This window comes from Delphinus delphis, chromosome 21 (genome assembly GCF_949987515.2).
Source record: "Delphinus delphis chromosome 21, mDelDel1.2, whole genome shotgun sequence".
Taxonomy (NCBI): Eukaryota; Metazoa; Chordata; class Mammalia; order Artiodactyla; family Delphinidae; genus Delphinus; species Delphinus delphis.
Genome location: NC_082703.1, coordinates 24,793,464 through 24,820,453, shown reverse-complemented (window position 1 = coordinate 24,820,453; position 26,990 = coordinate 24,793,464). Strand labels below are relative to the sequence as shown.

The window sequence follows — 26,990 nt, the reverse complement described above, 5'->3', positions numbered from 1 at the left end:
TCTGATGATGCATTCCCCCAGACCTGGGTGAAAGCCAGGATCATGAAGCAGAGTCCACGCTAACGGTGGTATCTCGTTTACAAGGTCATGTGGCTGGGGTTCAGCCCGGGGGTGTCAAACCGAGAGGTGTCTGCACAATGGGGCTGGCAGGCACTGGCTTCACTATGGCAGTTCCCAGTGAGGCTCTTTCCCTGCTGGAGATCCTCCCTTATTTTCTCATACATGTCCTTTCTGCTTATTTAAAGAGCCCGCTGTTGCGTTTATGACCCTCTAAGCCCTCTGTGTGATGATGAAACTGTGTTTCATGGATGCCAAGTATTCCAAGTGGCAGCTGAAGCCACACCTGGATTTTTACAGAGAACAGCGTCCCCCAGGGTCCCTCTGGCTCCACTGAAAGGCTCCTCGGGTCCATTTTACTGAAAACACTGTTGATCCCAAGACCCTCTAAGGCACATAACACAAAACTGGCCTTACTACCCATATTTGTATTAGAAATTGCTGAGTGTAACCAGAATAGAAGGTATCCACTTAAACCTTTGACATTCAGCATTTCTGAGGTTTATTCTTTGAAATTCAATTTGCTAGCATCTTTCACTACAATTTATTTTTCCAAAGAGACACAAAATAGAGGTCAATATTAGTGAATTGTGTACGCAGAGTCCGTATAAACAGAGAGGAACCCAGAGGCCTGCAGACCAACATCATCAGTAAGGACCACAGCAGAACGACCTCCCTTAGGAGATGTTTTTCGGTGTCAAAATGCTCTCCCCAAATATGTTTACCCAGCAAAATGAGTCATTCATCTAACACACATTTATGGGGCGCCAAGGACAGAAACAAGATGACTGAATACTCGCCCTTGTTCTCAAGGAGCTTGCTGGGTGGCACATAAATTTTAATAAAATTCGATTTTCCAAAGGATATATTTAAAGAGACCCAATGTCTTTCGAAAAATCCTCTTCTTCTCCATTCAAATTGCCTTATAGTTCAACTTATGAAATGTATTTTAAGGAAAAGGTGGCACTATTGCTCAAAGGATTATGAACTAGATTCCACTGTAAGGAAAGCAGAGAGATTAAAAAATCAGGAAGAACGACGAGGATTAAGGAAAAGTTCCAATTATTTATCTTCCATGTTATGACACTCTAGCAGCACCAATGGATGTAAATGTATCAAGGTTCCTGAAAAAATCTGCTCTTGTTACAAAATGATGTGCCTGTAAGCCTTCAGAGATGAAAGCATAAATGGATATAAATAAGAAAATTAAAAAGGTAAAATGAGGGATACATTTTATACAAACATATTTATATTTATACATACAGCACAATATGGTATAGAATACATTGAAAATTTACATTATTAAGAAGATGAGGTTCAGCCAGTTTAAAAACTGTCTGGGAGCACAATAGCCAGGACATGGAGGCAACCTAAGTGTCCATTGACAGACGAATGGATAAAGAAGATGTGGCACACATATACAATGGAATATTACGCAGCCATAAAAAGGAATGAAACTGAGTTATTTGTAGTGAGGTGGATGGACCTAGAGTCTGTCATACAGAGTGAAGTAAGTCAGAAAGAGAAAAACAAATACTGTATGCTAACACATATATATGGAATCTAAAAAAAAAAATGTTCTGAAGAATCTAGGGGCAGGACAGGAATAAAGACGCAGACGTAGAGAATGGACCTGAGGACATGGGGAGGGGGAAGGGTAAGCTGGGATGAAGTGAGAGAGTGCCGTGGACATATATACACTACCAAATGTAATACAGATAGCTAGTGGGAAGCAGCCGCATAGCACAGGGAGATCAGCTCGGTGCTTTGTGACCACCTAGAAGGGTGGGATAGGGAGGGTGGGAGGGAGACGCAAGAGGGAGGGGATATGGGGACATATGTATACGTATAGCTGATTCACTTTGTTATAAAGCTGAACTAACACACCATTGTAAAGCAATTATACTCCAATAAAGAGGTGAAAAAACAGAAAACAAGCAAACAAACAAAAAAAACAGTCCGGAAGCTCCTCAAAAGGATGCATCTGACGTTCCCAAATGACCCTGCAGCTCCACCCCCAGGAACGAGAGAATGAAGATAAGCGTCCATATAAAAACCTGTGCAAGAATGTTCACAGCAGAATTATTCATAAGAGCCCCAAAGTGGACACAACTTAAATGTTCATCAAGGGACGGATGGATAAATAAACGGTGACGTAGCCATGTGACGGAATATCATTCAGCCAGAAAAAGAGAGGAAGAACTGACACCCACCACAAAGTGAGGAACCTTAGAAACATGCTGAGGGAAGGAAGCTGGACACACAGGGCACGTACTGTAGGATTCCACGTCCATGAAACATCCAGAACTGGCAAACCCGCGGAGACACAAAGCACATTGGTGGCTGTGGCTGGGGAGGGATCTGGGGAGTGACTGCCGGTGGGTGCGGGGCTCCTTCCGTGTGAAGACATGTCCTGACGTTGATCACAAGGACCTCTGTGAATACACTACACGCCACTGAACTGTATACGCCAAATGGGTGAATGGCACGATCTATAAACTGTATCTTAGTAAAGCTGTTAGGAATCAGACGAGAAAAGGACAATATTTCGTTTTCTGTCACTTGTCAATTGAAGTGAAATGTATGTTCACGTGGATGATTTGGGAGGAATTTTCCAAAGGAAGCTGAGGCCCCACCCACCAGTTCACAGTGTGTTCACGGGCCCTGGGCATCACCGAGAGGGGAGGGGAGGCCCCAAGGCCGCACAGGTGACCACAAAACGGTTTCATTGTGCTCACCGCCTTTGAGGCTGTCTACGATTCTCTGGGGAAGGGACGACAACCCACTTACTTCATGAAGGCAAGGGGATCCTTCCTGAGAGGGGACCCAGGCCCCAAAGGTCCCAGAGCAGGCGCTACAGATTCTGCACAAAGATCGCTACCTCCAAAGCCTGCACGTGTTACTTTAGTATGATACATATATTTAAAAACATTTGCAATGCATTATTACAACTGTGTGATAAAATAATATTTCAGAAGAATACAAAACCGTGCAACGGTTTCTCTCCAGAGCAGAGAGCTGCCAGCTTTGGTTCTGGCGCCGTCACTGACCCAGGGCCTCAGAGCCAGCACAGGGCCTCGTGCTTTGTTTCCTCCCTTAGATGAGAGAACTTTAAGTCACGGGGCTGGGGGTGGTTGCTGAAATGGAGCAGAGCGCAAGGTCTCAGATTGCTAAGTGGAAAAATCCTACCCTGAAGCGGCATCTTAGGCAAACAAGGATGCGGAAAGTTTGTAAAGCTAATGGAAAAAGTACAGGCTGGTCTCACTAGACGGTTCGATTGGTGCAATCAGGAGAAATTCTTGCCACCATCCGCTTTCTGAGCTGTGAACAAAAAGACCTCAGGAGAATATGGAAATGGGCTTCCTTCTCTGGGCTGTGATAAACCTTCTACTCTGAAAGGACCTGCACGTCACCATCCACGTGACCGGAGACAAACGCAAAAGGAGGGCTTTCAGCTTCACCTTAACGTGCGCCCCCCAACCAACCCCTGCAAAGAGGGAGGGGCTGCGGGCCGAGAAGAGCAGAGGTTTGCAGCCAGGGGACCTGGGTCCGGGGTCTGAATTTCCCTCTATCCACCCTCGCAGTGTGAGGCTGAGTGCGTCGCTAACGTGCTTGACCCAGACTTTCTCCCTGTGACAACGACCAGCCCAGCCCCACGCACTTCAGGGTCGTGTACGCGGTTCAGTGACTCAGGCCGCGGCAAAGGTTCAGAGAAGCTCGCTGCCGAGTCATGACCTCAATCCCACTTCTCTTACCAGGGCTTCAGAGACAGAGGCGACCGCAGTATGTACCTCGTCACACCACGAGCCCCGTACAGAGCGTCAGACTTCCCTCCGGCAGTGCTGGGCAAGGGCTCCGCTCAGCGACTATTCTCGAGACCATCGCAGGGGAATCTTCCTCTGGCCTGAGATCCTTTCATTGCTAATTACATCCGCACCTTCTTCTATGTTTGAGATGGTTTTTTAAGCAAGTACAGAGCTTTTTTCTTTATTAAAATTTCTGACAGTTGCCGGTTTATATTAAAGGCTAGTGTCGGGGCAGCAGGAAAACATTCATTTAATGGTCTCAGAAGTGCTAACCTGTATCACAATCCCCTGGGGGCTTGCCAATAATGCAGATTCCTAGGCCACGTTCCCAAGATGGATTTAAGGGGGGGGTCAGCCCCAAATCCAAATTTTAATGAACATTCTAGGTGATTCTATGTCAGGTGGTCTACGGACAAGCCCACACTTTGAGAAACGCAGGTCTACTTGGATAGAAGAAGAGGGGACCCCACTGAGGGACCTTTTGGAGAATCTAGATGTTTATTTCATCCACAAACAATAATAAACACACTCTTGAAAAGTCTTTCCGCTGGTGCTGGGAGACAAGGTTTGTATCTGCGAGACGGGCAACCACCGAGCACTTAGAGCTGGGCCCCCAGGGCACAGTTCACTCAGCCCTGCTTCCTGGAGAGAAAGTCTGAACCCACACAGATGCTGACCACCTCCGGTCAGAGTCCAGAGCGTCTGGTCACCGGTGTGGTGGTTGTTTAAACATCTCGGCCACCCCTGTGCCAACTTTGCTCTGAGCGCTGAGAGTGGTGACGTGTGACTGTGGAATCCCTGACACAGGGCAGGTGGGGATGCAGAAATGGGGCCCTGAGGTCCTTGTAGGGCGGGGAGGCAGGGTCGGGAACTCTTCTCTCGGAGGAGACTCGAGTGTAATCATTGCCCTGGAGCTCATCAAACATTAAACGGTCACGTATTGACTGGTGTATCCTGCCCGGAGAACAACGAGGGAACGTGCAGCCTGGCTTAGAAGCATCCTAACCCTTTCCCAGGCCTGGTCCCTTAGACAGATAATCACCAAGACAGGATGTATTGATTGTTCAGCCCTGAGCTGGGCTCGGTGCCTCATCCGAGGGCGGGGAAACAGGACACCCGATCCGTGACGTGACGCTCATACTGATGTCATCGCCCGGCCCAACAGTTTTACCAATGGCCAGGACATTAGGGGTGTGGGTCAGACAGACCTGCGCCTTCAGGAAAGGCACTCTCGGGGCCCGTCCGAGGTGGCGTGCGGTCCAGTGACCAGCTTTCCGAGTCCCTGCTATGTAAACAATCAGAAGAAGCCGACCAAATGGGACAAAATGAGCGCTGCTGGTCGGGCTAACCAACCTGTATGGCTTATAGGTAATGGCGGTCCCGTAGGGAGTTAATTCCATTAACAGGCTAACTGGTACACTGGATGAATACCTGACCATTGATTAACTTGTTACCTATGTATTTAACCACTATACCTCTTGGGTGCCACCGCGCTGGGCACAGACGCGAAACACAGAACTCGCCTGCATGTGCACGGAGCTCACGCTCTCGGGGGGAAGAGACTGCACACAGACGATGATAATCGACGCTAACTGAATACCTTTGGATCGTGGTGATCAAAGAAAAGTTAGAGTCCACATTCAATGACTCCAACGTACAGTTGGCAAAAGGAAGCAAGAAAATGGCAGTGTGGAAGAAAATGGAAAACCCAGAGAATTTGTGAGTGATGGGTGAAATCAGCCAGCCGTGGAAACAGCTGGCCGCCCCGGGAAGCACTGCTACGGGTCCAGCACCCGGATCGTAATCGTTTCTGGGTTACCCAGCACAGTTACTGCGAGGACGGTGACTTTCTCAGAAATTCTGCTGTGTCACACCCAGAATCTGACTGTTTCTTGCTGTGGCTTTTTCTGCCCTGCTGTGGCCTCCATCACCTGAATCAGGAAGGCTGGTTACTGCAGCATGACTGGTCTCCCTGCCTCTGTCCTTGCAGCTTCTCCAGGCCAACTTCCACCCTGGAGCCAGCGTTCCTGCTGACAAAGAACTTCTCCTTGACAGGCTTCAGCTGGGCCCCTCCGAGCCCCGGCCTCCTGACTCTGCCCCCAAAGTGCCCAATTTTAGGGAGAATCCTGCCAAGTCGGAGTAGCCAGCATCCCTCACCCGATATCTGCTCACTCCCGGTTCCATTGGGGCTCCCTGTGCCCCACTCTCCTCCAGATGAGGTCTGATCACCTGCCCGCCTGCAGCAAGAATCCTGTAAGGTGGGTTTGGCCAGAATCCCTGAGCCCTGATGTTTCCTCTTGGAGACTTTCCGTCCGTGACCCCACCCTGCTCCCCGGCTGGAACCCCTGCTTGTCCTTGTGTGTTCACAGTTGAGCCTGGTCCCTCTACCCCTGTAACACCCATCGCAGTGGTGGCCACACCCACCGTGATGGCTCTGGACAAAGTTGGCCTCACCCTTCTAATCAGGGTCATGGGTGACTTTTCTCCTTAAGGCTGTTAAGACATGAATTAGATGACTTCACCTGTCTGCTCAAACCACTGGCTCCCTCTGTCCCCCAAAGTAACGCGGCAATGGATTTATGATCGTGTGGATGGTGGGGCCCCGCTAACCTGCCCTCCCACCCAACCCATCGCCTCTCGCCTCTCTGACGACGTTTCCCCTCCTGGCGACTTATTCCAGCCTCACCGGACCCTGCTTCTCCCGTGACTCTGCAGCACGCCCCGCTCCCCACCAGGAACTCAGACATCCTCTCAGAGGTCCTCATGCCAACACCTGCGCCTGGCTGTCACCTTCCCGGGAAGCCCACCCTGACCAGGCCACTTCAACTGCAACCCCCTCCCCAAGCCACCCACATACCCACACCTGCAGGCCTACCAGACCCCAGACTCGGATCATTGTTCCCTGAGGCACTTCCTGCCTCTAATACGCGATGCCCTTCGCTCCTTTATTACTGATTAGTTATCACGTGAATGGCGTGTCTTCCTCTGTCGCACACTAAGAACCACGAGGCCTGGGATTTCTGTCTGTTTTGTTCATTATGTTTCTAAAGCACCTAAGCGGCGCCTGACACCTCACAGGCGCTCGGTCAGTATCTGCTTGACGGCAAATGAACGGATGCCCTGAACTGGACTGGGCAGTGCCAGCCTGCATGGGCCGTGGCCATCCCTCCCTGGCTTGGGAGGGTCTGGATGCAGCGAACACACAGCAAAGCAGGAGTGAGTCTGCAGGGTTGCTGCCTGGACCTCTGCGGATGCAGGCCTCAGGGTGTCTCCAGCCCTGGACACTTTGGTTTTATCAGTCAGCACATGCCCCACTTTGCTTGAGCCTTTCACCTTCAGAGCTAAAGAGCCTGGATCAGCCATGACCTCCAAGCAGTGATGTGTAAACGGACGGCGGAATTGCTGAAGAAAGACCCGATTTCAGTGACGTTTACCAGCCACAGCATATCATTAACTACAAACAACGTTTTGCAATAATTTTGAACCTACAAAAAGTTCCAAGAATATTGCAGAATGTTTCCATACACCCTTCCCCCACCTCTCCTTAATGTTCACATCTTACATAATTGTAGTATAGTCAGAAACACCAGGAAATTGGAACTTATTAGAATTTGACCAGCTTTCCCACGAGTGATCTGTTCATGGTCCAGGATCCATCCCAGGCTGCATTTGGTTGTCCCGGCTCCTGAATCTCCTCCAACCTGTGACGACTCGCCTGTCCGCCCTTGTCTGTCATGACGGACGCTCTGGAAGAGTGTTCATCACTTATTATGTAACTATCCCCTCACCTGGGGTGTGGACTTTTTCCATCATCAGGCGGAGGTGATGCATTTCTGGTGAGAACCCCTCAGAAGCTTGCTCTGTGCATCGTATCCAGGGCGTATGATGTCTTTGCATCTCAGAGGGTTGATTGCAACCCTAATTACCTGGTTAAGTGGGGGAGGGTCCTTCTGGTTCTCCACTGTGACATTTCTACTGTTCCCTTGATAACTAATACACGTCTCGTAGGCAGATATCTTGAGGCCAAGCAGACATGAGCCTTCGCTCGCCCATCGGTCGCTCTTGCTGCGTCAGTTAACGTGGTGGTGCCGGCCCAGGCGTGCTTTTCTTTCCCCTAATCCTCCTATGTTAAAAATTCTACTGCAAGAAAGCACTATCCTGCTTCCCCATCATTTATGTATTCAGTGCTTTGCAAATATTAGTATGGACTCACGGGCGCTTCTTTTGTGGATGACAATCCAATACCTTTATTATTATTTCTTCTGTGGCTCAAACTGTCCAGTTTTGGCCACTGGGGCTCCTTCAGTTCAGTCTGTGTCTTTCTGACATGTCCCCACCGTGCCCACCCCTCCACCAGGCCCAGAAGGCAGAGAGAGCGGGCACTCGGCAGGCAGGCAGCACCGGGTCTGGGAGGTCTGGTCTCTTACCTGGTCACCAGGACCGCGGGGGCCACTCCTCTCCGCCACTGTAGACTCAGTGTGTCCAGGCTGGACTCAGCACCTTCCCGACGTCTGCTTCTCCTGCCAGCCTCCCCCTGTCACTGACTCACACCCCCAGCCCCGCCCAAGTCGCAGCCTTGGAGGTTCGCCTGTGCCTGCTCCCGTGTCCGGCTCTGTCCCTAACATGTGTACCTCCCAAAACATTTTCTCCACCCCGACTGCCATCACTAAGGCAGCCCCTGACAAGTCATCTGGATCTCCTGATAGACACCTAACTGTGTCCGCCCAGACAGACTGATCTCTCTAGAATAGAAACCTGCTAGCCTCCTTGAAATCTTCAGTGGCTCTGTATGACCTTCATTTTTTTTTAAAGAGAATTATTTTTTTTAAAGAGAATTTTAAAATTTTAAAAAATTTTTAAAGAGAATTATTAGCCTCACAAAGGAGCTGCATGGGACACAAAGTTACAGTAAAAATCATCTCTAATAACCACACATAATTGGCCCCAGCTAAAACTTCCTTATAAGCAATTCCATCCATCAAATATCATTAAGCACCTACTCTGTGTCAGGATAACGAAGACGTGTTCTGTGCTCTCAGGAGACTTAGAGGGAAGTCTGGTAACGGAGACCACATCGAATAAATAAATTCCACGTCAGCTGGTGTGCGCAGAGGACGGGGTATGTAGGGAGAACACATTCTGTTCTACCATGCAATTGCCACCTTTGTTCCAGTATTTTCCCTATTAGCACCTGAGATTAAATACCACGGAGGCAGTTAAATACGTATTTCCATTTTTCTCACTCCATTATATTTTCTGACTCTTGATTTTATAGGTTAAATATTTGATTACCTACCACTGTATAAAATAAGAGGTACACGCTACTTAAGAAGAAAGAGTTCTTTGACTATTGCAACGTTTAATGACAAATGCTGAATTTAATAACTATTTGATACTCACTGTACAAACGTAAGAATCAATGGTAGAATCTACTACCCTGTCGTGATAGGAGATAATCACTAAATGTACCTCCATTTGAAATAAAAATCAGATTGTAACTGTACCACAAAGAGTTCATAAATGGGGTCCCAGTCAGCTGGCAATGTTTGTTGAACATTCACTGGATGACAATTACAGGGATAATAAAAAGAAATGAGCATACACTGTCATTCAATTTAATCAAGAAGTAGAGAAAAACACAGAAGATAAAAAAGAAGAATTATGACATCAACTGTGCAGGAAAATGACAGATGGAAAACTCTCAGTATGGGAACTCTGCAACAGTTGAAAGTCACCCGATATCGGGAGGGGGCCCGATGCTGAGAGGGGCATCCGTGCTGGGAAAGCCCTTGACTGTCTGGACCAGGGGTATGTTGGAGGCTCCTTTTCCAAGTACTCCTTGTGGTGTTGGACTTAGAAGTGATTTTAGAGAGACTCCAGGTAAGTAACCCTCAAATGCTCATCCCTTTCACTCCATCAAGGAAGAGGTTCCCTGGTGGCAACACCAAGCCACAACTACTCCCAATGACGCGCATCTCTCCACCAGCATCTCTTACTGTAAGTCTCATGTAACATGAGCCTTGGAGACACAAAATGTGGGAATACTACTGGGAATAAATTTCATTTTATGGCTTTAAAATCCACATAAAATTATAATTCCACTTGCAGCTGAAAAGTCTCATGAAGTCACTGAGCATAAATTCATTACTATTGTAACTTTACAACACAAGAAGATTCATTTAAATGCAGTGTTATTATTGGAGAGACAGTAATTACAGGTTACGAGGGGGCTTAGAAGACAATACAACTGATTTTCAATATCTTCTCTTCTTTTAACGTTAATATACGCTTTTGGAAAAAGTTGAAAAATATTAAAAAAAATAAAATTCAGCTACAAATCCACCACCCAAAGATAACCATTACTAATATTTTAGTGACTTCCTTTTGTTTTTGGCTGTGCCACTGGTTTTCAGGATCTTAGTTTCCTTACCAGGGATTGAACCTGGTCCGGTGGCAGTGAAAGCGTGGAGTCCTAACCACTGGAGTGCCAGGAAGTTCCCTAGTGACTTCCTGTATTAGTTTTCTACTGCTGTGTCTGATGGTTCATCTTATGTATCAACTCGGCTACACTGTGGGACCCATATATTTGGTCAAACAGTATTCTAGATAGTGCTGTGATGGTTTATTTATTTATTTTTGGGGCTCCAATTAATATTTAAATTGGTGGACTTTGAGTAAGCAGATTGCCCTCCATTATATGGGTGGGCCTCATCTAATCAGTTGAAAGTCTTAAGAGGAAAGACTGACCTCCTCGGGAAGAGAAATTGTGCCTCCAGACTGTCTTCAGACTTGAGCTACAGCCTAAATTCTTCCTTGACCCTCTAGCCTGTCAGTCTGCCCTGCAGAATTTGAACTTGTCAGCCTACACAATCATGAGAGCCAGTTCCTTACAGTTAGTCTCTCTGTCTCTGTCTCTCTACACACACACACACACACACACACACACACACACACCCTATGTTTCTGGAGAACCCTGACTAATACACTGCATAACACATTACCATAAATTCACTGGCTTAAGGCAACACTCAAGGGTTAGCTCACATCAGAACTGTAGGTCACAGTCTGGCCCATCATGACCGGGTCCTCTGCTCACGGTATCACAGACGGACACCCAGCCTCCAGTCAGACTGAGTTCTCACTGGAGGCTCTGGGAAGAATGAACGTAAGTGTTTTTTGGATACATATTGCCAAATTTCGCAGTAAGAGAGATTTTAAAAACACTTTTAACCATGATAAAATGATTATTTCAAAAGCAGTTTAGCTCATCAAAACCTCACTTTTAAACTCTGTGAAAATGATTTCTGTCATTTAAAATTAATTGTTTAGTTTTAGATGCCTAGTTAATATCCTGGCACTCTGTACACTTATTCATTTATTTACTTGATATCTTATTTACACACCCAGCCCTTAACATACACTTACTTATTGGATGACCAAATAAATGGAGAATTCATATATTAATTATCACACACCAAGGAAGACGATGATTTCAATAGACTAAATCACCTTTACTACATTCGGGAGAATTGCATATAATGTGACTTAGTAAAAGTCACTGCTGCTTCAGCCATTTGGCTTAATTTTATTTAATTTTGCACCCACATCTTACAGATTTGCCTCTCTTTGCTCTAATCTCTTTATTCAGTGCATTCTCTGGAAACAGTCAGTGCTTTGACAGCCACTGGCTTCTGGTTTATTAACAGAAAGCCCTGTCTGACCTCTCACAAGTGCTCAGCTGATCCATCTGTGTGTCACTGTTAGACGTTTGAAGTCCACAGAGGTAAAGACAGTGACTTGTGTTTAAAGAGTGATTGCTTTCAACACTCTTCACTGTTCAAGTGTGACAAATTCTTTGTCCATTATGCTATCTGAACTCCGGCAGTTCAGCATGAGGTGAACTGAGGAAACGTCCTCAGCTCTGTGCTGGAAAGCACATGTCACGCTTAGATGAACGGGAGCACAAAGGCCAAAAGCTCTGCGGTAGACTGAAGAGCGAGTGAATGCATAGGCAGCCGTGAGAGTGACCGGGAATGACGACTTTTGGGGGAATCGAGAGCTCATACAATGAGAAATGGGAAAACGTTGGAAAAAAGAACAATATTTTATCTGTTTCTCTAAAATCAAGTTCCCTGCCCAAAGGGCTGGAAAGAAAAGGTGGTCAGTATTAAAAACTCTACACAATACTGAAGTTTCAAAAAGTAATTGAAAGGAAGAAAAATAGTTACTAGTGGCTACTACATTTATCCCAGTAAGTTGATCTTTCCTTCATTTAATTCATTCAAACCCCTGATCAAGGTGAAAATCAAAACAAAATTGCAGACTATCCAGAAAGTAGGGACAACAAAAGCATCACCTATCAGGGTATGTGTGAGGCAGGTATAGGTACACCCTTAGGAATAGTCATCATAGTCATAAACACTTTCACTACTAAATAAGCATTCAGCTGAAGAATGAGAGAAATAAATTAGATCTAAGGAAATACAAAGAAAAAATTAACAATAAGACATAATCACTGAATTAGAAAACAAGAAAACAGTAGAGAATAATAACTCAACACAGAGCTGATTCCATAGTCTGAGAATCAAAAGCTGAGGATTTACTAGAGAAACAATCAAAATAAATGAAGAGGTATGAGGGTGAGATCCTGGTGACATCCATGAATAGAGACAGAAAAAGGCCACAGTGCTGAACAGGTCCACCTTCCTTCGCAGACAGACGCCTGCGGAGTCTGCAAAGCCCGCAGTGGGACTGCTTCGCCAGTGAGTGGAGACCTGAGGGGCACAGCGCCAGGTGTCCCTCGGTCCCTACCTCCTGTTCAGTCTCTGATGAGAGACATTTTCAGCTACCTGGGAAGCCAGGAGGTCGCACTCTTCAGAGCTGCAAATACACACTCGCAGTGCTGGCAACAGCTCTAACGTGACCTGGCACAGAAGAAACCCTCGTGGTTTCTTCCAGCTGAAATGGAGGGTGTGGAAGTCACCAGACCATGGGTAGCAGTGGAAACTGTGAAAGAGAATACTTCTCCATGGAGCAAACGGTTCCCTATTGGTTGAAGATTTGCACACTTAAGGTGTGTGATATTTTCAAGGAGGCTAGCATCTGGTCCTTTTGGGACTAATTATTAGAGAGTTTAAGGAGTTGAGTGAATGTGAATGGGCTTTCACACATCTTTTCAACTTATAAGTTTTACTTTTAGAAACTTTAAAAATGATGATTTTACTGGTGCCCTTAATAGCAGTTCACTTATTAAGCTGATTAACAATGATCCCTGACTAGCGATTCATAAGAAGTCAGTTTTCTTCATTCATTCAGTGTGTATGGGGCCCGTATAAAATGCCACACAGTGAAGATCCGATGGCTGTTATAGACAGGACGTCTCTCTGTTAGGGAAAGCAGACGCGTGTATGGTAGAGGCAAGGGCAGAGGACTCAGGAAGCGCCCGGCGGGGCACTGACTCAGGAAGACCCCCAGAAGGAGGGAACCCCCAGCGGGTACTGAAGGGTGAACAGGAGCGCGGAAGTGTGAGCCGACGGTGCAGTCAGGAGACTGCAGGGAGTTCAGCAGGGCTGGAAGGCAGATTGCCAGGAGCCTTGGGAAGGGTGAGAAGAAAGGCTTGCCAAGCTGCGAGGGGCTGGAGGGTGAGGGATCTGCCCTGGGGCTCAGCCAGGTGCCCGGGGTGCGAGGATGCTCCGAAACGGGATGCTGAGGGGAGACGAGCCTGCGATACACTGGGCCTGGGGTCGGGATGTGAGAGATGCTAGGAGCTGGGGTGGGGGGGGGCTGCCAAATTCAAAAGGGAGCTGCACATCAGGAAAGAGCAGAAAAGTCAAGATTGATGGCCCTAGAAATGGGGTAAGTGGCCTTGCGGGATGCTCAGTGAGCTGTTCTAGATGGATCCTGCATGCCCTGTGCCTTTCGGGGTTTCTTGGGTTGACCCCACTGTGGCCCCGAAGCAGACCTGACCCCTCCCCAGCAGCCAAGGGGCACGACCAGTTGCTACCGGCCAGTGAATTCCAGGAGAGTCACCGGGCAGGTGTCTAGGTCATCGAGACGACCAAGTCAGTGTACATCTGGAGAAAAGGAAGCTCCCTTCTCCGAGCGCACGTGAGGAGCCAGAGGGACCATCTGAGCGCAGCTTCCCGGCTCTTCTCCGGCGCTCACCTCCCAGCCGGGGTTCTCTCCTGTGACTCGTTCGATCTCCTCTCCAACCAGCGGCCAAGGGGCATGTCTTATGCTGCCTGATGTGAACCAGCAAAAAGGGGGTGAGGCTGCAGGGCTCTCCCCTCCTCCTGTCCCGGATCAATGTTTATGCCTCGCCACAGAGGAGCTGCTGGCACACACTCCATTTTCCGCCCTCTGTTTTTGATTTCGCAGGATTGGGTTTTCCAGTTCTGGTTCAGTTGCCCACTGTCAGCATCCCTCCCTTTCCGCACAGCTCCGGGCATGGTGGCAGGCGCATGGTCCTGTAGCTATCATCACAACGCAGATATGGAACGGTCCTTTTCCTGCACAGCCCCAGATGTCTCTGTCCTCGTATTATCCCATATTCGTGCCTGAAGAACTTCCTTTAATATTTCTCCTAGTACAGGTCTGATGGCAATGTTTTCCTCTGCTTTTGTTTTTGTGAAAAAAGTCTTTATTTCACTTTCATTTTTGAAAGATACTTTCTCTAAGTCTAGAATTCTGGGTTAATAGGTTGCTCTCTTAATACTTTAAAGATGTTACTTCATTATTTTCTGGCTTGAATACTTTATGACAAAAAGTCTGTGAAAATTTTTTGTTCCTCTGTATGTAATGTGTCTTTTTCTCCAGCTTCCTTTAAGATTGTCTCTTTATCCTTGGTTTCTGGTAGTTTGAAAATGATGTGTGTGGCTTTTGTTTTGTTTCTGGTACTTATCTTTCTTGAGATTTTCTGAGAGGCTTCAATCTGTGATTTAATGTCTTTCATTATTTTTATGAATTCTTGGGCGTTATGTCTTCAAATGTTTCTTCTATTGACTGCTTCCCCTTCTCTTTTCCTCCCAGGATTCTGGTGTGTTGGACAGTTTGATATTTTCCCACAGTTCTTGAATGCTCGTTTCCACTTTTTATTTCTTACATTTTTTTCTTTGCGTTTCAGTTTTGTGATCTCTGTGGACCTATCTTCAAGCTCACTGATTATCACTCAGTTATGCTGAGTCTGCTGAAGAGCTCAGCAGCAAAATTCCTTACTTCTAACACCATGATTTTCATCTGTAGTATTTCTAGCCGCCTCTTTCTTCTAATTTTTCTCTCTCTGCCAACTTCCCTTCTGTGTACGTGAGTAGTCCACGTTTTCCCTTAGATTCTTTGGCATTAATTCGTTATTTTTAGGTTCTCTCTGATAGTTCTGTCAGCGGTTATCTCTAAATCTCCTCTTGGCTGCTCTGCTTTTTGAGTGGCTTTTATTTTCTTTTATTGTGTCTTCTAAGTTCTGATATTCCTGAATAGATGGCACATTTGCATAAATGAAGGTTAACACTATATACAGAAAAGGGACATATTGAGATGTCCTGGTCCCAGCCCTATTGCACCTACTTCCTCTTTACTCCTTAGAGGTAAACATTTTTATTAGTTTCTATTTATCCTTCTATTGTTTCTTTATGTAATATAAATGATTATTTATATTTATATAAATAATACTATAATTTATAATTTATAAAAATTTATAATATAAATATGATATGAGTTTTAATCGTATCTTCCCATTTTATTATAGAAAAGTGGCAGCTATATACTAATGTCCTATGCTTTGCTTTTTAAAGGTGATGTAACCTGGATCGCTCCAAATCGGTACATAGAAATCTTCCTCATCTTTTATAGCTGCCTAATATTCTAGTATATTCTATGAATAATATCCTACCGTTTTAATGCTTGTATATCTATTATTCAATCAGTACTACAGTGGTGAACTCTGGATTGTCTTAAACTTCTGCTATTACTGATGATGTTGCAATGAACATCGTCTTACTTGTGTCACCGCTTACAGGTGTATCCAGAGGCTAGACTGCCCCAAGCGGGACCCAAGGCCTACGGATGGGTGCGTAGGCAGTTTACAATTCCTTACAGTGATATACAATGGAATTGTGCGCATGCTTGACAGCAACTCCTTTAGAATAAGATTTTACATTTTTAGTTTTAAGTGGAATGCTAAAATACTCTCTAAGTTTCAATTATCGATAAGGTATGTAAACAGTCTTTTTAAAAAATTAAATTTATTTTTGCCTGCATTGGGTCTTCGTTGCTGTACGCGGGCTTTCTCTGCTTGCGGTGCACGGGCTTCTCATTGCAGTGGCTTCTCTTGTTGAGGAGCACGGGCTCTAGGTGCGTGGGCTTCAGTAGTTGTGGCACCTGGGCTCAGTAGTTGTGGCATGCAGGCTCAGTAGTTGTGGCACATGGGCTTAGTTGCTCTGCGGCATGTGGGATCTTCCCGGACCAGGGCTCGAACCTGTGTCCCCTGCATTGGCAGGCAGATTCTTAACCACTGTGCCACCAGGAAAGTCCCATAAATAGTCTTTTCTGGCCTTTGTCCATTTTTACAGCTACAGTGCTCACTTTTTCCTTACTGATTTGTAAGGCATCTCTTCGTATTAAGGGTATGAAAACGTGTCACCTGTATTATGGAACATTTCCCCAGGTTTTTAGGGTTGTTTTACTTTGGTGACCGTACTTTTAGCTTGTTGATTTGTTTGTTGGCTTTTACCATGAGAACGTTTTTAGTTTTATGAATTAAAATCTGTCAGTGTCTTGTAGTTTCTCACTGTGGAATAAGGTTTGGATATGCCTTCTCCAACCCTAGATTGTAAAATATTCATATACACACATTCATGTATATATATACACATATACATACACATGAATATACACATACGTGTATACACACACATATACACACACACACACACACATACCTGTATATACTCACACGTACAAATATGATTCTTATATCTGTAACCCACCTGAGTTTATCTTTACATATGAAGTAGTTCTTAAAATAAGCTCTCCTTTCTCTATAAATTTAAAATGCTACCTTCTTGAGAGAATGACTCAGAGATGTTCAAAATTATTAGAGCTTTGACTTCTCAATTCAACTAAGCAGAAAAAAATACCCCGAATTAAATTAGTTGGTCTACCTTTCATAATTATAAAAAGTGAATTCTCCAGATACTAATACATAAGCTAATTTAAAAATCTAGTAAATCAGATTCAGTAGCATCTTGAAATTTGCACTTCATTTAAAATAATTCTAAATGGTGTCTGCCTACGGGCAGGGTCTGACCCACAGAGAGACAGGGTCTGTCCCCACCCTGGGGGTCTGATTTTCCTGATCAGTCAACACAACTGTTGAGAATTCTGAGCAGTAAGACAGCTGTGACAGGTCTTTGCGTGTCTTTTTTTGTTTCATTTTTCTTTCGAGAGTGAAAAGACTTTCTCTCACCTTGCACTCTATAGAGAACACAGCAAGGTGAAAGCGAAAATCCTTATATGTGTAATAAGGACATGCACTCAATTATTAATGAGAAGACTGACTTTTTTCTCGGTTTAACAGCAGGAAGACAAGACAGTGTTCAACAGAATCACTGTTCCCAGAGGTCAAGCATTCTGAGTACGTGCAGCCTTCACAGAAGGGGTTTTATATTACACGGCTCAAAAGGGCTGGTAACAGGCAGCTAAACAGCCAATCTCGTTTCAGGTCTTAGCTGCGCAGATTGAAGAAGGGCTGCTGGGAAAGTCCATTTTATACCAGTGTTTACTGTGACTTGGGAGGCTCGTAAGATTCCTAAGGTTTCAATGTGCCCATATGATAATTCAACGATAAGAACATCAATCCATCAAATTAAAACTAAAGTATAATTACTAGGTTCATCTGACTAGTTCATCTGCATTCTTAAATACCATTATGAGTGTGAATAGAATTAATGGTGCATACTGAGAATAAAACCTAAAGGAGGTTGGCAGACACCAATTCTTATGTTTATCACTTGACTCTTAAACCGTTCTGTCAGCTCCTGCTGGTGAAGTTCTGTGGTGTCAGAGGGAAAACATGCAGTGCACTGCTAAATCTGAGGGCTTTCAGTCATATTTTAAACACCCTTTAGAACTACCACTTCCCTTCCCTCAGAGATCATGTTGGGCCCCTGGCACACGACCCTGCTATTTGGGTGAAATACTTTCCTCGGACATGGGATTAAAAGAACTTTTCATTTCAAACCCCTGGTCCCTTCCGTGGCCTTCAGTACCTTGCTCCTCTGACTCAGGGTTCTGTTCCATAAAATGGGCACAGCTTTTATTTCCCTGGGTAAAGAGTTGAGTTTTCATGATGCCATTTAGGACGAAAATAAGTGAAATTATATTGAAACCTATAAAATGCTAAGATGTGCTAAGAGCCTAGCAGGCAATAATAACAACTTACTTGCTATACCTCCCAGTAATATATTTTAAAGAGAAATTTCATGTTAACACAAAGAGCGACTTGTTATGGGAGTTTCACGGACTTTGCAAATTAGCAGAGGAGTCCTGCAGGGCACGGTGTCGTCTGGACATGTCACAGGGTGCTGCCCCCTCCCCTTCACATCTCCATCGCAGTGTCAGATTTGGGGGAAAAGAATAATCCACACACGTGTAAGGAGAACTTAGCACAGTGCCCGGCACGTGTCGGAGGGATGAACGGAGTGATAGACACAGAATAACGGGAAGAAGGGCCCGACCGAGGGCTTATCTCTGCAGACAGAGTGGGCAGTGTTTGCAAGGCCAACGCAGACGTAAGTGAGCTGAGAACAGGAGCAGGTGTTAGGCAGCATCTTCTATTCATTTTCCCCCAGGTTTCCCGAGGTATGAAGTGCAGCGGGTGTGCTGGGGCTAGAAGCCTCTGTGGATGAACCCCTGGCTCCACTTCCACACGCGGTTGGTGAATGGTTACTCTGTCCAGTGGCCTTGCCTCTCCATCACTCTCTTGGGTTTTTGAGGGAATTTTTACTATGGTGGGTAATGACGTGGGCTTTACGAATGTAAGCTCCTAACAATATCTTCTGAACATCGTCAGCACTGGCGCCTGGTACAGATGAGGGGAGGGACGAGAGGCAGGTGCTGACCGCTGGAGAAGGGAATCGTGGTCCCGCGGGGAGGACTCAAGGGTTGGGGACAGGGCTCCAGGGAGCACGACCAGTCTGGGGTCAGCAGACAGGGATGAGGGACTTTGTCAATAGGAAAACAAAGTGCGTAATTCTTTTTTTTTTTTTTTTTTTTGCGGTACGTGGGCCTCTCACTGTTGTGGCCTCTCCCGTTGCGGAGCACAGGCTCCGGATGCGCAGGCTCAGCGGCCATGGCTCATAGGCCCAGCCGCTCCGCGGCATGTAGGATCTTCCCGGACCGGGGCACGAACCCGTGTACCCTGCATTGGCAGGCGGACTCTCAACCACTGCGCCACCAGGGAAGCCCCAAAGTGCGTAATTCTTTTTTTTTTTTTTTTTTTTTTTGCGGTGCGCGGGCCTCTCACCGCTGCGGCCTCTCCCGCTGCGGAGCACAGGCTCCGGACGCGCAGGCCCAGCGGCCATGGCCCACAGGCCCAGCCGCTCCGCAGCACGTGGGATCCTCCCGGACCGGGGCACAAACCCGCATCCCCCGCATCGGCAGGCGGACTCCCAACCACTGCGCCACCAGGGAAGCCCCCGTAATTCTTAAAAGGTCTGATCCCTGCTCACAGTTCAAACACTGCTTGCTTTTATTTCTTTTTCATGGTTCGCTTTCAAAGTGCACAATCATGAAATGAATCACGAACTTTTAAAATGAGGAGTTAAGTCGGTGACCCTACCCAGCGGACCAGAACCTCAAGACCTGCTAAGCACAACTGCTGCCCGGGGGGGTGGGGTTTTCAGATAACCCAGAGTTCTCAGATGTGTCTTCAGGCACCCCCAAATGAAGCTGGGGAGACCAGTGCCTGGTCCAGCCCTCGACGACTGCGTGCCTGGGTCAGGTGATGCCTCTGGTTCCCCACCCCTAAACCCTCACTTCTTTTTTTTTTTTTTTTTTTTAGATGTTGGGGGTAGGAGTTTATTAATTAATTAATTAATTTTTTGCTGTGTTGGGTCTTCATTTCTGTGTGAGGGCTTTCTCTAGTTGTGGCAAGCGGGGGCCACTCTTCATCGCTGTGCGCGGGCCTCTCACTATCATGGCCTCTCTTGTTGCGGAGCACAGGCTCCAGACACGCAGGCTCAGTAGTTGTGGCTCACGGGCCTAGTTGCTCCGTGGCATGTGGGATCCTCCCAGACCAGGGCTCGAACCGGTGTCCCCTGCATTAGCAGGCAGACTCTCAACCACTGCGCCACCAGGGAAGCCCAACCCTCACTTCTTAAGTTCCCAGCACAACCTTCCACTGACAACCTCTTGCAACGGTTTGCTTTCTTTGCTTGCACGCCCCCTTCCCGTTATCCCTCTGTCAGCTCCACAGGGCGAGCCTCTGGCTTGGCTCCTAGGCACTGATTCACAAACCTCCCCTGACCACCTCCTCTGTGTAAGGCAGCGCCTTACCTTAGGGGACCCGTAAGGGACGAGACAGGCGTCGCTGCCTCCCTCATCTGTTCGTGCCTGGCATCCCCAACACAACTGCCGAGGGATTTAAGTGAACGAGGTCATAAAGGTACCGTTCACGTTTGTCAAATGTAGGATACGGGTCAATTCAAAATTTAAATTTTTCATCCTGTGAGGTAACATTTAACGGATGACTGGGTTTATCAGGAGAAATCACACCATTGTTTCACATGTCGCCATGTGCACGGGGCACGGGTGGGGGATGACACAAAGGTGACACCCCGGTCACAGCCTCATCCTCTCACTACGTTACAAGAACAACTCTGGATGCAACACTGGCAAAGCACTGAGCTGCTGTTTCACCCTCTTGCTGAACCTTCACACCAGAGAAGCCACAGCTCGTGGTGGGAAAAGCAGACAGTTCTTTGCACTTACATCCAGACTTAGCTGGAAGGACCAAAAACACACAAGGTGACTGCTAAGAATTACAGGCATATTTTCATAGTTCAAAGGAATAGCCGAGTTCCTAGTTTCCTCTGTTTATATTTTGGAAATTAGTTAAATTTATCAACAGTGTGTCTTTGCACGCACCCCTATGTTCATTGCATCACTGTTCACGACAGCCAAAACATGGAAACAACCTAAATGTCCATCGACAGAGGAATGGATAAAGAAGACGTGGCACATATATACAATGGAATACTACTGAGCCATAAAAAAGAATGAAATAATGCCATTTACAGCAACATGGATGGACCTAGAGACTATCATACTACGTGAAGTAAGTCAGAGAGAGACAAATAACCGTATGATATATCACTTACATGTGGAATCTAAACTATGGCACAGACGAATCTATCTATGAAACAGAAACAGACTCACAGATACAGAGATCAGACTTGTGGTTGCCAAGGGGCAGGGAGAGGGATGGAGTGGGAGTTTGGGATTAGCAGATGCAACTAGTGTATATACACTGGATAAACAACAAGGTCCTACTGTAGAGCACAGGGAACTATATCCAGTCTCCTGGGATAAAACATAATGGAAAAGAATATCAAGAAAGAATGTCTCTGTGTGTATAACTGAGCCACTTTGCTGTACAGCAGAGACTGGTACACCATTGTAAGTCAACTACACTTCAGTTAAAGAAAAAACAGAAAAAAACCCAATGTATTTTTGGACAAATATATAAAGCACATGCTATGATATTTGTAAAATTAATCCAGTTCCTGCCCCTACCCTGCAAAAAACTTGTTGCCTACATGTGCACTTGTAAAGTTATAGTAAACAAAAAATTCCCCATTGTGATTTTCACACACACACACACACACTCACACAGATGTGCTCCTGATCAATTGCTGGAATGATCTGAGAAGACACGGATGGGTCATCGGCTATGATAGGTACTTGAAAATTAATATTTGACATAGAAACTGCCCAAGGGTATTTCCTTAATTACTATGCAATGAGTAAATAACCGAAGGTCTGATGACTTGAAAATTGACAGCCATTGAGCCTAATATTTTCAACCCAGGACTTTTTCTAGGGTGTTTGGACAACCGGCCGCGGTCGGCGTGAGAAGAGCCCTGGGCTGGGGTGAGGGAGGCGCGTGGGGGGCTTACGTTTGGAGGTCCCCCGGCGGCCTCTGTCCGATGGACTTGAGCAGGGGCTCTGGCCGGAGCGCCACCTTGGGGGGCATTTTGGGGCTGGAGTCCGACTCCCCGCTTTCCTCGTCACCCATGGCTTTGATGTAACTGCCACTCCTCGTCCTTCTGCAGGGAATTTCCTCGTCTTTGCCCCCCGTGGGGTACCCTCCCCACTCGTCCTGGGGCACCTAGGAGAGAACAGACAGGGCGTGCGTCAGCCTTGGCGTCAGAATCCCGTTACTGCCTCTCTGGGGACAAATCCTCGGAGCTCGTGAAGACACAGCTTGTTATGGTCACTCAGCAGTGAAAGTCACACGCTTCTTAGGGGTCTGTCATTCAAATCCCCAAAGGACATTAATATACAATTATTGTTTTCTCCCCTGTTATAAGAGTAATAAATGTTATGGGAAAAGTGAGACAATGTTAGAAAGAAAAACCCGTTTGTAGTCTCAAAACCCGGAAAAAAGCACCACTAACATTTAGATTTATTTCCTTCTGGTAGGAAAGCAGTTGAAACTTGAGAAAAGTGGAAAAAGAGGTCCCCAGTGTGGAGAACAAGAAATAAGAGGAAGAAGGAGACCAAAGGAGGACACCCTGCTGCGTGGCGAGGGCTGACAGGGGCGCACCCCACCGTCGGGCCCCCACGCCAGGGCCCTGCACGCCCGGGAAGCACACACTGCGCTGGGTGGGGACTCAGACCCCGAACGCTGTCCACGGCGTGGGTCCCAGCAGAGCGACGCCCCCTCAGCGCTTCTGTGTCACTTCCGGGGTGCATGGGCTACGCCGCGAAGAGGATGAAGCAGGCCTGCACTCCGTGTCCACCCCCCATCTGGGAAACCCGGTGTGCTCACACAGCACACACAAGTCTCAGGGTGTCTACACCGCACGCGCCTGCCCCGTGCAGCTCACCTTCCACCAGCCGTGACCCTTACAAAGACCCAAACCACGCCAAGCAGCGGCTGAGGGTAGAGGGCTGCACGATTCCGCACGTGCCCGCGCCGTCACACGGAGTTACGCAGTCCAAGGACCTAACACGTGCTCTCCGTGCTGCAGGACGTGATCTCCCGGAGTACTCTTCACCGAGACAGAGGACGGCGCAAGTCTGTACTGACAGTCTTCGGAGACAGGGTTCTTCCTGTGGTGACTATTCAGAGACTTACGGACACTCAAATCATCCTAAGAGGAGTCCTGCCATTTTTCCAGGGTTTTTAAAAAATTTGATTGAAGTCTAGTTGGTTTACAATGCTGTGTTAATTTCTGCTGTACAGCAAAGCGACTCAGTTATAGACGTATATATCTATTTTTCATATTCTTCTCCCTTATGGTCTATCACAGGAGACTGAATAGAGTTCCCTGTGCTATACAGTAGGACCCCGTTGTGTATCCATCCTATATATAATAGTTTGCACCTGCTAACCCCAAGCTCCCAATCCACCGCTCCCCCAGCCCCCCTTCGCAACCGCAGTCTGTTCTCTGTGTCTGTGAGTCTGTTTCTGTTTCGTAGATATGTTCCTTTGTCACCTTTCCAGTTTTGATGGTGCCAGTGGGCCCATTTGTCACCATCCCCGCCAGGGACGCACATGCCTGGATGGAAAGGCAGAGTTTTCAGCTGAAGGCACCTTTTCTCCATTTTCTTAAAACACATCTTCAGACATCTCGCATGTTACAGCCCAGGAGGGGAAACCGGGGATGGGACAGGATGTACCTTCTGCGGTTCCGGCCAAGACAAGTAGGGACAGGGCGGCCCCTCACTGAGAGGTGAGGGGGTGGGCATCAAGCCCGTCCAGGCCCCGTGGTGACACGTCGTGGGTCCTGCCTGCAGTTTGTGTTTTAAAACAGCTCCCCCTCCGCCCACCCCAAGCTGGCGTAGGTCCACGGGAAGCGCGTGGAGACATCGCAGCCACACACAGGAAGAGGAGGGGGCTTAACAGGGTGGAGATTCCAGGTCCTCAGTGGACCGTGACCCCCAGGGCTGTGTGGCCCTGGGGGGTCCGCAGCCGAGTCCCTGCAGCTGCAGAGCAGGGGCCGCGTGGGTGGCATTTCCAAGCTCCGTGTTGCCGGGTGCTGAGTGCCCGTCTCCAGGGGGTTTCAAGAGGACAGTGACCCTGGGGGTGGTCCAGAGTGGGCGGGCGGGCACGAGGCCACAGACGGCAGTGCAGAACCGCCAGAGACACGGTGGGAGGAGAGAAAGGCCCGGTGACAGAGCAAGCAATCAGCCCCCCGGGAAACGGGCGTAGATTTACGCACATAGAAGGTATCTCCTGACTCTCAGGATTTGGGGCACAAGGAAGAAGGAAGACTGAGCTTCTCTGGGCATTTAGGTCCTCATCCATGGGTTTTCTTACCAAAAGTCAGTTTTCCACCATCAGAACAAATTACCAGGATGGAGACAGGTGTGGGCACAGACATTTCCACGCCATTTCACGCCAGGTGGTAATGTGGGTCCAACATTTACAGCCACGTATCAGAAGACTTCAGACTGTGGGTGCCTCTGACCCAGCAATGTCCCCAGGCAACAGGATTCATGCCAGGGACTGTGAACCATTCATTAGGGTCAAAGGAGGAAAACTGATAACATCTCACGGGGTGGCGGGAAATATTTACTACAAGCATGCCATGGATACTGTGCAGAAGAATTGCTATGTAGCCGACGAAGGGTGTTCATGGGCGTGAGCATTTTAGCATATGCACTCCGTGTTCTTATACTTTAACGACAGATATGCCTGCAACATGCATAGACATGTAGCCGGAAGGATGTGGAACCATCCCTGGGAGATACTGACCACGGGTTTCTCAATGATTTTTCCTTACACTTATGTCTTCTAATTTTTCTACATGGATCATATATCTTGCTAGTGTAATAAGAAGTAAACTTTAGAAAATTTAGTCCCTAATGACAGTACATTTCAGTAGGAAGGCAGGCATAAAAGAAAGTGAATTATGGTTTAATTAGGGCTACAGAAGCAGGTGTGGAGGGAAAACAGGGAAGCAGCCAGTGGAAGCTGTGGACAGAGAGGAAATGATCTGGGAAGGCCTCCTGGAGGAGGGGTCTGGGCTTTAACTTCCTGGGATTTGAGCAGCAGGCAGATAGCCAGGACATGGAAGCAACCTAAGTGTCCATCAACAGATGAATGGATAAAGAAGATGTGGCACATATATACAATGGAATATTACTCAGCCATAAAAAGGAACGAAATTGAGTTATCTGTAGTGAGGTGGATGGACCTAGATTCTGTCCTACAGAGTGAAGTAAGTCAGAAAGAGAAAAACAAATACCATATGCTAATACATATATATGGAATCTAAGACAAAAAAAAAGGTCATGAAGAACCTAGGGGTAAAGACGGGAATAAAGACACAGACCTACTAGAGAATGGACTTGAGGATATGGGGAGGGGGAAGGGTGAGCTGTGACAAAGTGAGAGAGTGGCATGGACATATATACACTACCAAACATAAAATAAATAGCTAGTGGGAAGCAGCCGCATAGCACAGGGAGATCAGCTCGGTGCTTTGTGACCACCTAGAGGGGTGGGATAGGGAGGGTGGGAGGGAGGGAGACACAAGAGGGAGGAGATATGGGAACATATGTATATGTATAACTGATTCACTTTGTTATAAAGCAGAAACTAACACACCATTGTAAAGCAATTATACTCCAATAAAGATGTTAAAAAAAAAAAAAAAAATGAAGAGGGAGGCACCAAAGGCCCAGGAAGGAGGAGGCCGGGGGTTCCTCTATGGGCCGGGCGCTCCCGGGAGGAGGCTGCAGACGGCAGGAGACAGATGGAGAGGAGCCGGGAAACATGCATCCCCACTGGCAGCTTTATGGAGTTTTTGTGAATTAAAAACATGTTTCCGTAAAAAAAACAAAGATTTTCTCCCCAGCAGCTTGTGAATTAACTAACAAATGAGAGCAGCTTGTATTTTTTTGTTTCTGATGTAAGCCGCCAATTTCGCAGTCTCTGACAGGAGAGATTTCAATACAGAAGGAGGGTAAACCAGAGTCAAGCGTGGGCTCTGAATACCGCTTCCAAAGCACATGTCTCCAGGCTGTCAAAAGAACAAGGGAGTGACACGAAAATGCCACCGTGTCTCAGTCAATAACTCTTTCTTGGGTACATTACAGCGTCAAAAGCCTGCAATGGCAGGTAAGGGTGGCCAGGGTTGGCCCCAAACCCACAAGTGCTTTAATGAACGAACAAATGAACTTCCTTTCACAGTGACCACTGACCTCTGCAAATCCATGCGTGATCTTTGCTGCATTAGGCGATAATTATTACTTTAGTTCCTACTTGCATAGAGTGATATTTATGATGTCTAAATAGGCATTTTCCTAAGGTTGAGTTGAGTGTACAGTTCAGTGTCTCCTGCTCCTTGCTTGAAGGAAACTTCAACGCGGCAGGTTAAAATGTCCTTTCTTCCTTTCAAGCAGCAAGGCACGGGTGACAAGGGCCGGGGTTTCGTAATAATATTCTCTTTCAGGTGTTGAAACCAAGGAAAAAAATGTCATCAAACGCTGTGTGTCCCTGTAGGGAAATGTCTTCTCCATTCATTCCAGAAAGTTTTTGTGTTTTGTTTTAAATGCATGACAGGCACGCTCGCCACTGGGAATATAATTGACAGCAAGACAGCTGGGCTTCTCAGTTGCAGGTTTTTACAGTAAACAACAACGGTTCCAAGTGGGGACACCCTCTAGGGCCACCCAAGACATCCATCGGGGGAAGCCGTGAGTGCCACATACTTGGGGGACACGACCAGCATCCTGGGGGCCAGAGATGCTCGTTCGCAGGAAAGCATGACGCAATCCCACCCCCGTGAAGAACTGGCTTGTGTGCTGTATGCTTTTCTGTCTATAATGACCTGAGCCTTGAATCTAACTCTTCTTTGTATGTAAACTAAAGTTGTTTTGCTTTTTTCATTTGCATGGTCT

General features: G+C 47.0%; 1 protein-coding gene across 2 annotated transcripts in view; it reads right to left on the bottom strand.

The window, feature by feature from the left end:
• Nucleotides 1-26,990, bottom strand: part of DLGAP2 (DLG associated protein 2) — a 719,605-nt gene that overhangs the window by 62,193 nt on the left and 630,422 nt on the right. For both annotated transcript variants that reach the window (XM_060001227.1, XM_060001228.1), the window contains exon 7: nucleotides 22,034-22,245. In XM_060001227.1, the coding sequence (XP_059857210.1) occupies nucleotides 22,034-22,245 (212 nt within the window). The remainder of the gene's footprint in view (nucleotides 1-22,033; nucleotides 22,246-26,990) is intronic.